Source organism: Mandrillus leucophaeus, unplaced genomic scaffold (genome assembly GCF_000951045.1).
Source record: "Mandrillus leucophaeus isolate KB7577 unplaced genomic scaffold, Mleu.le_1.0 Scaffold145, whole genome shotgun sequence".
NCBI classification, from domain to species: Eukaryota; Metazoa; Chordata; class Mammalia; order Primates; family Cercopithecidae; genus Mandrillus; species Mandrillus leucophaeus.
The window spans coordinates 5000510-5013679 of NW_012101421.1; the positions used below are offsets into that span (position 1 = coordinate 5000510).

The following is a 13170-nucleotide window of genomic DNA, read 5'->3' on the forward strand; positions in this document are numbered from 1 at the left end:
CTCATGTTAAGATTTTTTCTGTTACTTTCAGAAATTAACCCTGCAGCATGTGAACAGTAATCAGTGCCTGGATAAAGCCACAGAAGAGGATAGCCAGGTGCCCAGCATTAGAGACTGCAATGGAAGTCGGTCCCAGCAGTGGCTTCTTCGAAACGTCACCCTGCCAGAAATATTCTGAGACCAAATTTACAAAAAAAAAACACGAAAAAAATAAGGATTGACTGGGCTACCTCAGCATACATTTCTGCCACATTCTTAAGTAGCAAAAAAGGAAAAGTGCTTTCCTCCTCCGCAGGATGTAAGGTTTATCAGCCATTAAAACTTAGACTTCTCTAGCTTTTCACTAGCTGTGAACCAGCCTTCCTGTCCATGGACGTGAAACTGCAGAGTAATGAGACTGTGCACACTGATGTTTACAAGACTGAAAGAGTCTTTCTCCGAAAATCATGGTAAAGAATATTGAGACAATGAAAAAAATCAACAAAATATGCTTTCTGGAGAACTGTACCTTTTATGGTTTGCTTGCACATCAGTAATTTCTGCTGAACGTGCTGTCATAATGAAGAGATTTCCAAGATTTTTTTTCCTGATTAGAACTGGTAGCCAGTATATTAAATATTGATATAAAAATAAAAGAACTGGAACCAGATTCGGAATCATGAAAACAGCATTTTTACAACAACAAAAAAACTATATTAAACAGGGTTTAAAGGAAATTAAAACAGAACTATGAGAAGTACAATTTGTTACAGTATAGTATCAAATTTCTATCTAGATTTTATACCTCAGTGGGGAAAAATAACTGATTCCAATGACATTCATTTTGTTTTCATCTGTGATAGTCATGGATGCTTTTATTTTCCTTGGGGTGCTGAAATTGAGCTGAAAAAAAAAAAGGCTCTTTGAATATAGTTTTACTTTCTCTCTACAGTTTTTTTTGTTTGGTTTGTGGGCTGTTGGAATTGTAATTTGTAATTGCCTTCTAAAAAATGGAAATTTAACAATGTCTGATCTCAACTGAACAAATTAGATGTTTCAGTCGCTCCTGGGTCAGCCGGCTTATAGATTGACACGTGCGCACACACACACACATTTCTTACCACATTTCCAACTTCTTGACCCAACTGATTATGCTAAATACCCAAGATTCGTACTACTGTACCACAGATTTGTTTTCACAGCAATAAATCTTCAGTTCTTTGTTTATGATTCCACTTAACAAAAGGCCTGCAGAAGTGATTTATTATTTGGGTATTTGGAGATAATATATTTGATGGTTTTTTGGAAAACCTTTTTCACTCCATACTCAGATATGCTTCATTGTCAAGTGCATATTTAGATTATTGAATTGTAATGTTTATCTGCTGCTTTTTTTTAAATAAAATTTGACTGAAAATGTTTAATTGGCATTTTTTAATGACTTAGCCAAAGAAGTGCAGCTATTATTCCATATTAATAGGCTTGCATTTCTTTTCCTAAATTTTAGGCTAAATCAGTTTTATTTTTCTCTGATTTTTTTTTATACCACAGAATCACCTGAGTGTCAGTTAAAAGTTGTCAATTAAAAGGTAACCTTTTAATCTCATAGGAGGAATCTCATTAAGACATTTTTCCTGATATGTAGAGCAGTCTGTTGGCAAAAATGCATATATTTTCTTTCATATTTGTAAAATTATGTTTAATGGAATTCTTTTCTTGATTATCAAGGACTTTCACTGCAGGCAGTGCTATTTCTTGTGCCTACGAATGTTTCCGAAAGTCGCATCACTAATTATATTTGCGAGGTTGAGTGTACACAAAGTTTCTCATATCCTGTTCAAGTTAATCAACATCAAGCACATGGGGATGCTTTAGGGTGAGGCTATAGTACAAAATGCATAAACCATGTCCCCAGGAAATTTGAAAGGAAGCAGGTGCTGGATGGATTTTTTTTTTTTTCCTTTTCCATGAGCTGTGTTAACTCTATCTCCAGTAGGCCTAATGCTTGAATAAGCAAGATGTCTAATCAATAAATTATTTTCATGCTCAGAATTTCAGGTTTTTGTACTCCAGCATAGCTTGGTCTTATTTCTTACTGTATGAAAGCTTAACAGCAATGTGATTTAAGGTTTTGTTTTGTTTTTTAAGTGGGAGATGTAAGTGATTTAATTCATGGGTACTTTTAGAACCTGATAGATATTCCCATTGCCTTTATTTTTCTAATTAAAGAATTCCTAAATACTTTGAAAATACAAAATATTCCTGTATAGTTGTGCCTTACATTGGTTTTATTTGAAAGAGTGGATCCCTGTTTGTCATAATTATTTGTAATTTGGCAGATGCTTATCACTCTATTATAAATCAAATTGGGAAGAAAAGAATGAAAAAGAAAACAATGACTGGGTACTGGCTCATACCTGTAATTTTAGCATTTTGGGAAGCTGAGATGGTGGGACCACTTGAGGGCAGGAGTTTGAGGTTGCAGTGAGCTATGATGGTGCCACTGCACTCCAGCCTGGGCAACACAGAAGAAACCATGTCTCTAAAAAAAAAAAAAGAAAAGATAAAATGAAGGATGAAAAAATGGGATTATTATTTAACCAGTGAGGAATTCTTAAATGTGACAATTAAGGATAATTTGAATCTCACCAATCTATTCATGCCAGTCCCAGTCTATTTTAATATATCTCTCTGTCGTAATTGGCATTCTTGAGAAATAGTGCTGCCATTGAACATTGGGAATATTCATCCATTTTGCGGATGGAGGACATCATGCAGGCCATGTCCTCGTTGCTCCCATTCTGCGTTTAGCTGAAAAACAGAGGTTCCTCTTTGTAAGGATTTGATGCTCTTCTCATCTTCCAAGTATAGCAAGAACAAATTTAACTCTATAGTTACCTGTTCTTCAAAGGAAAAAGAAACTTAGAAGGTAGTGTTTCTGAGGTCATAACTGTGAGGGGTTGTATACAAAGAATGAGTCACTTTTTAAGCCATTTGGAAAATTAGATCTGTTTCTAATTAGATGACATTTTCTCCATTCTCTGATTTCTTGAAGATTGCCAGGCATTTGCTTGATAATCTACCAGGACTGATAATTTTGCAGAATATGAGGCAAATATATGAAATTCAGTTGTGTATCTCTACCCTAGCAACGAACACTTGAAAATTCAACGTTGAAATATGCCATTTGTAATAGCATCAGAGAAGTCTAACTTCTAAGTAGGAAAAAGTTAACAAAAGATGTGCAAGACCTCTACTCTGAAAACTACAAAACAGTGCTGGGAAGAATTATAGAGCACCAAAATAAATAGATATTCTATGCTCATGGATTGAAGTACTGCATAATGGTAAGATGACAGTTCCCCACAAATTGATATCTAGATTCAATGAAATCAAAATCCCACAAGGCTATCCTGTAGAAATTGGCAACTACATATATGAAAATGCAACAGACTCTTAAGTAGCCAAGATAATTTTGAAGAAGAAAAATAAAATTGGAGCACTTGTACTACTCAATGTCAAGACTTGCTCTAAAGCTACAACAGTTAAGAGAGTATGGTACTAGAGTTGGGATAAACAACAAATAGATCAATAGACATGTCCAGAAATAGACTTACATATATATTGTTACAGGCTTTTCAGCAAAAACAAGCTATTCAATAGAAAAAGGAAAGATTTTTCAGTTGGAGTTGAAGTAACTGGATGTCTGGTAAAAAGCAATGTTGATGCCTTCTTCATACTGTGTACAATTTATTCGAAATGGATTATAGAACTAAATGTGAATGGCAAAACAATACATCTTGTAAAAGGAAACACAGACTATCTTCATGACATTGGGGTAGACAAGGATATCTTAGGCAAAGATATCTCAGGAAGGTTAAACAAAAAAACTGACAAATTTCATCAAAATTAGAGACTTCTCATCAAAAAGATACTTTTAAAGTGAAAAGGCAAGCCACAGCCTAAGAGAAAATATTCACAATACACAGAACTAACAAAGGAAAGCAAAGAACATTTTAAACCATTGTAACATCTACCCAGTTTAACAATGAGTGAATTGAATACATACTTCACAGAAGCTCTCCAGATACAGGGGTAGCATAGGAAGTGGCACTCAAACATCAGCCATCAGGGAATGTAGAATGAAACCACAATGAAATACCACTGCATACCCGCCAAATGGTGAGAATGTGGAACAACTGATAGAAGTCCAAGATGGTTTAATCACCTCAGGAAACAGTTTGCCGGTTGCTTATAAAGGTAAACATAATGCCTACCCTGTGACTTAGTGATTCCACTTTTAAAGATCTACCCAAGATAAATGAGGGTATGTTTTTACAATAAGACTTGTACAAGAATAGCAGTTTTATTTCTAATATCTCCAATCGGACACTACCCAAATAACTGTCAACAAGCTAATAATCAAGTAATGGTATATTTATGCATTGGATACTAGTCTGCCATTAAAAGAATGGGCTGGGCTTAATGGCTAACACCTGTGATCCTAACAATTTGGGAGGCCAAGGCGGGATCACTTGAGCCCAGGAGTTCAAGACCATCCTGGGCAAGATGGCAAGACACCATCTCTACAGAAAAATTTAAAAATCAGCTGGGCATGGTGGTACACGCCTATAGTCCCACCTACTCAGCAGACTGAAGTAGGAGGATCCTTTGAGCCCAGGCGTTCAAGCCTGCAGTGAGTTGTGATCATGCCACTGCACTCTAGCCTGAGTGACAGACTGAGACCTTGTCTCTAAAAATAAAAAAAATGATATACTGGCAAAACAATGTAGGTAAATCTTTAAATCATTGTTGAACAAAAGAAGCTAGACATATTCAATTTATATGAAGCTCAAAAACAAATATGGAATGGTTATCTTTGGGGGTGAGTATAGACTGAAGAAGAGCATAGGAGAACTTTCTGGAATGATGGAATGTTCTGTATCTCGATTGCAGTAGTAGTAACATATACATATATATGTATGTGTGTATATATTTTAAAATATAGTGAGCTGTATACTTGGGATATATGCATTTTGCTGTATGTAAAGTATGCCTCAATAAAGTGCTGGGGAAAGTGATGAAGGTATTCACCCCGCTGGCATCAAGGTTTTCTGAAAAGTCCTGCACTGCTACAAAACATCCAAAGGCTGAATAAGTTACCACAAATATACTTTAAAGTGGAATACTGAACTTACCGGAAAATACAGAAAATTCCTAAAGACCAGACAAATTTGAAAAATGATAAACATGAACTTCGATGATAATTGTAACTCTTAAGTATGAAAGCCCTTTCTCTTCTAAGAACAAAGTATAATGCCTAGAGTTTGGGGGCCTGAACAAAGTTGGGTAATTAAACCAAAGATACAGCTGGGCATGGTGGCTCACGCTTGTAATCCCAGCAGTTTGGGAGGCCGAGGTGGGTAGATCACCCAAGGTCAGGAGTTCGAATCTAGCCTGGCCAACATGGTGAAACCCCACGTCTACTAAAAATACAGAAATTAGCTGGGCATGGTGGCACACGCCCGTAATCCCAGCTACTCAGGAGGCTGAGACAGGAGAATGGCTTGAACTCGGGAGGCAAAGGTTGTAGTGAGTCAAGATCACACCACTACACTCCAGCCTGGGTGACAGAGTGAGACTCTGTCTCAACAAAAACAACCAACCAAAAATCCCTGCATCTTCAGTTGGAATATTAATAGGTGTTAACACCTACAAGTGAAGGGTGGATAGGGAAGTCAGCCTCTTGAAACCAAAGGGTAATCTGACTGACTCTGCCCCTTTTCCAGGTAGTACATGAGATGATGGTGCCGCCTCTGTAATCATAGGCCTCCTTTCACGTAGATCAGGGATTTAATGCCACATTCATGAAGTCCGCAGATCAAGAAAATAAAGTGAGTCTTAAGATTTATACCACTTCCTGAAAACCATCAGAATAAAACAAGTCTTGGCAGGGCACAGTGGCTCACACCTTTAATCCCGGCACTTTGGGAAACCAAGGTGAGTGGATCACTTGTGGCCAGGAGTTTGAGACCAGCCTGGCTAACATGGCGAAATCCCATCTCTACTAAAATACAAAAATTATGTGGTGTGGTGGTGCCCCTGTAGTCCTATCTACTTGGGAGGCTGAGGCATGAGAATTACTTGAATCTGGGAGGCGGGGGTTGCAGTGAGCCGAGATTGCAACACTGCACTCCAGCCTGGACAGAAGAGCAAGATTCTGTCTTAAAAGAATAAAGTCCTTTGAAAAAAAAAACAAAAAAAAAAAACTGTCAATCCTGACCCCCATACTCCCACTAACTAAATTCAGATACGAAATTACTATCAAAAAGAGGAAGTAAGCCATCATGTGTGAATATTAACAAAAATTGATTCTAGCTTCTGGCAATGCAAGACTAGCTTGTATCAGACTAAAGCTTAGTAATAATTTGGAACGAAATATTATTTAGAGTGATGCCCCAGGTAAGTGAACAGAAACTGTAGGGCATTTGATCCCTGTTAAAAAGGTGTTCACTGGGTAAGATCTCGGCTTTTTCCCAGAGAGTGTCCACCATGCACTCAGCACACTGAAGGTAAGAGTTCATGCAGATGGTGACGAATAATATTAGGCTGAGGAGTCAGATCTTATTTGAGAGCAAACAGGCTGGAAATTGAAGAAGGAAATCCTAGACTGCAAGGAATCGGAAAAAGAAGTCCCCAAATCTACATACAAACTTCCCTCAGATGGTTGGCTGATTACATTTGTGTGCACAGAATGAAACTCCAAGATGGTCACAGAAAACCACCAAGAGGCAGAAAGATCTGAGCAGCGGTCTCAGCAGTTGCCCAGCACCACAAACACAGATTGAAGTTCAAATTTGGAGGGGCTTGATAAACACTTAACTTTATGTTGAAATCCAAGAAGGGCATGTATAAAAATTAAGACCATGTCTAAGACCTTAGGGCTATTTCTAGAGCCAACTACAAAATGGAAATCGACCGCATCTAATAAAGTGGCTATTTTATTGACTATTTTTGAAAATAGTCAATAAAAAAAGCAGACCCACTGGTGACCTAGATGTTGGAATTGGCAGACAGATTCTTCAGTGTTTTAAAAATGTATACAGAGAAATGTGGATATAATAAGTAAAACGATGGGAAGTTTCAGAAGAGGCCTGGAAACTAGGGGGAAAAAAATCCTAAAACCAAAAAGTATCTAAAATCAAAAATTCATTGGATGGGATTTACAGCAAATTGGACACACACAAGAAAGGATCAGTGAACTTCAGCACAGGTCAATAAAAAATGTCCACACTGAACCACAGAGAAAAAAGATAAAGGGATTAAAAACAAAAAAAAAACAGCCTTGATGATCAAATACATGCATTGACCTGGAAGGAGAGAAGATAGAGAGTGGCGGCTCTGAAGGAGACTTGTTTTCTCGATTCTGTGGTTGCTGGCAATTCTTGGCTTGTCAGATGCCTCACTGCAATCTCTGCCATTGTCTTCACTTGGCATTACTCTCTGCATGTTTTTGTGTCTTTCTTGTCTGCCTCCTCTTATAAGGACACTAGTTATATTGAATGTATAGCCCAGTCTAATCCGTTATGACCTTATCTTAACTGGATCTGCATAGACTGCAATGAACCGAATTGTGTCCACTGGTAAGAAAGACATGTTAAGTCCTACCCACTAATACATCAGAATGTGACATTATTTGGAAGTCAGGTCTTTACAGAGGTAAGCAAATTAAAATGAGATCATTACAGTGAACCCTAGCCCAGTATGACTGATGTCCTTATTAAAGGGGAAACGACGGCCGGGTGCGGTGGCTCACGCCTGTAATCCCAGCACTTTGGGAGGCTGAGGCGGGTGGATCACGAGGACAGTAGATGGAGACCATCCCGGCTAACACAGTGAAACCCCGTCTCTACTAAAAATGCAAAAAACCTAGCCGGGCGAGGTGGCGGGCGCCTGTAGTCCCAGCTACTCGGAGCGGGGGCTGAGGCAGGAGAATGGCCTGAACCCAGGAGGCGGAGCTTGCAGTGAGCGGAGATCGCGCCACTGCACTCCAGCCTGGGCGACAGAGGGAGACTCCGTCTCAGGAAAAAAAAAGGGGAGAGGGTGGCGCGGAAATGACACAGACACATGGAGAAGGAAGATGATGTGCAGATACAGAGAAACGCCATCCGCAAACCAAAGGGTGTCTGAATCTACCACAACCTAGGAGAGGCATGAAGCAGATAACCCCTCACAATCCTCAGAAAGAACCAACCCTGCCAACACCTTGATTTTAGGCATCTAACCTCCAAAACAGTCAAAAATTGTTGTTTAAACCATTCAATTTATAGTACTTTGTTACAACAGCCCCAGGAAATTAATATAAGTCATATTTCTAAACTGAGTCTCATGCTGATATTCTGAATAGATGAAATTCGGATACACTATTCAACCTAATACATCTACTAAACGTTTAAAGAAGAATTAACAACAATCATTCACAAACTCTTACAAAAAGAAGAGGGAACAGTTCTCAATTTGTTCTGTGAAGCCAGCATTACCCTGATACGAAAACCAGACAGACGTAACAAGGGAAAATAAAACAAGCTAAAGACCAATATTTCTGATGAATATACAGGTATACCTCATCTTACTGCACTTTGCAGATACTGTGCTTTTTATAAATTGAAGGTTTGTGGCAACCCGGCATCAAGCAAGTCTCACTGTGCCATTTTTCCAATAGCGTGTGCTAACTTCATGTCTCTGTGTCACATTTTGGTAATTCTTGCAATATTTCAAACTTTTTTATTAGAATATCTGTTAAGGGGTTCAGTGGTATTTGATGATACTATTGTAATTGTTTGGGAGCATCACAGACTACAACCGTATGAGAGGATGAACTTAAATGATAAATTGTGTGTGCATGCATGTGTGCGTGCATGTGGACTGTTACACTCATTGGTCCTTCTGCTGTCTCTCTTCCTCTCCTCAGCCCTCTTTATTCCCCGGGACACAACAATTTTGAAATAAGGCCAATTAATAATCATACAATGGCCTCTTAAGTGTTAGAGTGAAAAAAAGAGTCACATATCTCTCATTTTAAATTGAAAGCTAGAAATGATTAAGCTTAGTGAGGAAGCCATGTTGAAAGCTGAGATAGTCCAAAAACTAGGCCTCTTGCACCAGTTAGCCAAGTTGTAAATGCAAAATAAAAGTGCCTGGAGGATAAAAATGCTGCTCCAGTGAACACACAAATGATAAGAAAGCAAAACACCCTTATTGCTGATAGGGAGAAATTTTTAATGGTTTTAATGGTCTGGATAGAAGATCAAACCAACTACAACATTTCCTTAAGCAAAATCCTAATTCAGAGCATAGCCATAGCTGTCTCCAATTCTATGAAGACAGAGCAGAGAGGAAGCTGCAGAAGTAAAGTTTGAAAATAAAGAGGTTGTTCATGAGGTATAAAGAAAGAAGACATCTCCATAACATAAAAGTGTAAGGTGAAGCATCAAGTGCTAATACAGAAGCTGCAGCAAATTATCCAGAAAATCTAAGATCATTGAGGAAGGTGGCTACACTAAACAACAGATTTTCAATGTAGACAAAACAGCCTTCTGTTGATTGTAGGCATCTAGCCTAAAATGGAAGAAGTTGCCATCCAGGACTTTGATGGGTAGAGAGGAGAAGTCAATACCTGTCTTCAAAGGACAGACTGACTCTTTTGTTAGGCGCTATTGCAGCTGTTGACTTTAAGTTGAAGCCAATGCTCATTCACCATTCCAGAAATCCTTGTGCCCTTAAGAATTATGTTAAATCTACTCTGACTGTGTTCTACAAGTAGAACAACAAAGCCTGGATGACAGCATATCTGTTTATAGCACGGTTTACTAAATATTTTAAGCCCACTGTTGAGAACTACTACTCAGAAAAAAAGATTCCTTTCAAAACATTACTGCTCATTGACAGTACACCTACAGCTCTGATGGAGATGTACAAGGTTAATGTTTTCATTCCTGCTAACACAACATTCATTCTGCAGCCCATGGCCAAGGATTAATTCAGACTTTCAAGTCTTATTATTTAAGAAATAAGATTTCATAAGGCTATAGCTGTCATGGATAGTGATTTCTCTGAAAGACCTGGGCAAAGCAAATCTGAAAAGGATCCACCATTCTAAATTCCATTAAGAACATTCATGATTCATGAGAGGGGGTCAAATACCAACACGAACAGGAGTTTGGAAGAAGTTGATTCCAACCTTCATGGCTAACTTTGAGGGATCCAAAACGTTAGTAGAGGAAGTAACTGCAGATGTAGAAATAGCAAGAAAACTAGAATTATCCTGAAGATGTGCCTGAATACTGCAGTCTCATCATAAACTTGAATGGATGAGGAGTTACTTCTTACGGATGAGCAAAGAAAATGTTTTCTTGAGATGAAATCCTCCTGGTGAAAATGCTGTGAACAGAGTTGAAATGACAACAAAAGATTTGGAATATTCCATAAAGTTAGTTGACAAAGCAGAGGCAGGGTTTAAGAAAAACAACCCCAATTTTGAAAGAACTTCTACTGTGGGTAAGATGCTATCATACAGCATCAGAAAAATCTTCTGTGAAAGGAAGGCTCAATCAATGTAGCAAATTTCATTGTTATCTTATTTTAAGAAATTTCTACAACCACCCAACCTTCAGAAACCACCACCTTGATTAGTCAACAGCCATCAACATTGAGGCAAGACTCCACTAGCAAAAAGATTAGGACTCACTAAAGTCTAAGGTGAACATTAGCATTAAAAAATGCTAAAAAGCAGTAAAGTATTTTTAATTAAGAATGTACATTGTTTTGGTTTTAGACATAATGCTATTGCACACTTAGTAGGCTACAGTATAGTGTAAATGTAACTTTTATATGCGTTGAGAAACAAAAACTTTGTGTGACTCACTTTATTGCAATATTCACTTTATTGTCGTGGTCTGGAACTGAACCTACACTATCTCTGAGGTATGCCTGTAGATGCAAATAGCCGTTACAGGATACTAGTAAACCAAATGCAGCAGCATATTAAAAGAATTATACACCATGATGAAGTGGTATTTATCCTATGGATGCAAAGTTGTTTTAACATTTGAAAATCAATCCATATGATACACCATGTTAACAGAATAAAGAACAAAAGCCACATGATCATCTTAATAGAGAACAGGAAATCCAACACCCTTTTATCGTTAAAACAACCAAAAAAAACTGGGACTAAAAGGGAACTTCCTCAATTTGATAAAGGACCCCAATGAAAAGTCCCCAGCTATCATCATATTTAATGGTGAAAGACTGGATGCTTTTCCTGTAAGATCAGGAACATGCAAGGATGTCTATTCTTGCCACATCTATTCAACGTTAATATTACACTGAAAGTGCTAGCCAGAACAACTAGTCAAGAAAACGCACCCAGATTGAAGAGGAAGAAATAAAACTATTTTTGCAGATGACATCATTTTGTATCTAGAAAATCTCAGGGAACCCACTAAAAAACTATCAGAACTAATAAATGAGTTCAGCAAGGTTGCAGGACAAAAGATCAATATACTAAACTCATTTGTATTTATATACACCATCAATGAACAGTTCAAAAATGAAATTTTTAAAATTCCATTTAAAATAGTATCAAAAAATAAAATAGGAACAAATCTAATTAAAAAGTGCAAGAGAGGGACAAATGGCCAACTAGATGCAGCCAGGAAGAGCATCCTCCACTAAGAGAGATCAAAATATAGAGTAAACCATCATACTTTGAACAGATCTTTGGGGAGAAAGCACTGAGAGTCAAATGGAGAGATGATGCAGACATCAGGGCTGAAGAGAGAGGAAGCTTGGAACCCTGCATGGGGTTGCCAAGCTCTGGAACTTATTCCTGGCCCTGAACAACTCCTAAGAAAGGGTTGGATGAAGTAACTGCAGACAAGCCCATTCTCATTACAGATCTCCAAGATCCTAGCTGCAGGAGACCCTATGACCCCCATGGACATATGAGTTGGCAGGGGAAACTGCCTGGAGAGTCAGCAGAGATAGAATTTGAGCCTCTTTGCATGGGGACGGCTGTAACAAAACATGGCCATAGATGGTCATCCCCCAAGGCTCTACATATTTCTCTATGAGACTGTAACCTTTGTTGACTACTGAACCTGGAGAGAGCAGGGCTGTCTTTCCTGCATGACCAGGGCATATCTGACCTGTGCACCCACCTGTCCACTGACCGATCCCAGAGTCCCTTTCTGGCCACTCCCATAGGAGCGGGCACACAGCACAGCCTACTCTGCCCCAACAGAGTGTTTTCGCTAGCAACTACCACTACAGCATTTTTGTTGGCATCCTGGGAGGACCTGGAGCGCCCCCAGCTCCTGCATGGCTGGTGCTCAACCTTGAGGGGCCAGACAACAAAGCCATGGACCCGCTCCTAATCTCCCAGGGTTAGAGCACGCAGCCCAGTGCTGAACAGAGATCTGTGGCCGAAACTTAAGTGAAGGAAGAACCCTCACTCTCAGTGCTGGGAAGAGTGAGGCAGGGGTTCATGGGCTGACACAGGAGCTGGGTGTGCCTGCTTCTGCTGGGCCAATCTGGAAGGGGTGTGGCCTGTCTGGCAGCCACAGCCTCTCCCCAGGGAAGCCTCGTGGCCCTGAATGCCTAACAGCCCAGCAGTCTGGGTGCAGAAGGCTTGGGACAAAAGCTGGTCAGGCCAAATTCTGGGACACTCATCAGAAGGAGACCTACTGGTGTGTGATGTGAGGACATCCTGTGTCCAAGTGTCCTCATTGTTCAATTCCCGCCTATGAGTGAGAACATACCATGTTTGGTTTTCTGTCCTTGCAGTAGTTTGCTCAGAATGATGGTTTCTAGCTTCATCCATGTCTCTACAAAGGACATGAACTCATCCTTTTTTAAGGCTGCATGGTATTCCATGATTTATATGTGCCACATTTTCGTAATCCAGTGTATCACTGATGGACATGTGGGTTGGTTCCAAGTCTTTGCTATTGTGAATACTGCCGCAAGTCCCACTGCTGACTGCTGGCAAAAAAAACCAAAAAAACAAAAAAAAAAACCCCGAGGGTTTCTAGCTTCATCCATGTCCCTACAAAGGACGTGAACTCATCCTTTTTTATGGCTGCATAGTATTCCATGGTGTATATGTGCCACATTTTCTTAATCCAGTCT

At 39.2% G+C, this 13170-nt stretch overlaps 1 protein-coding gene across 2 annotated transcripts in view; it reads left to right on the plus strand.

Moving 5' to 3' along the window:
* The window catches only part of GALNT1 (polypeptide N-acetylgalactosaminyltransferase 1), a 57422-nt gene extending 55186 nt beyond the window's left edge, over nt 1-2236 (plus strand). The window contains exon 11 of one of the 2 annotated variants that reach the window (XM_011974431.1): nt 32-2236. In XM_011974431.1, coding sequence (XP_011829821.1) covers nt 32-178 — 147 coding nt within the window. In that variant the 3' untranslated portion in view covers nt 179-2236. The remainder of the gene's footprint in view (nt 1-31) is intronic. The other variant, XM_011974432.1, reaches the window with a different exon arrangement.
* Nucleotides 2237-13170: the final 10934 nt, after the last annotated feature.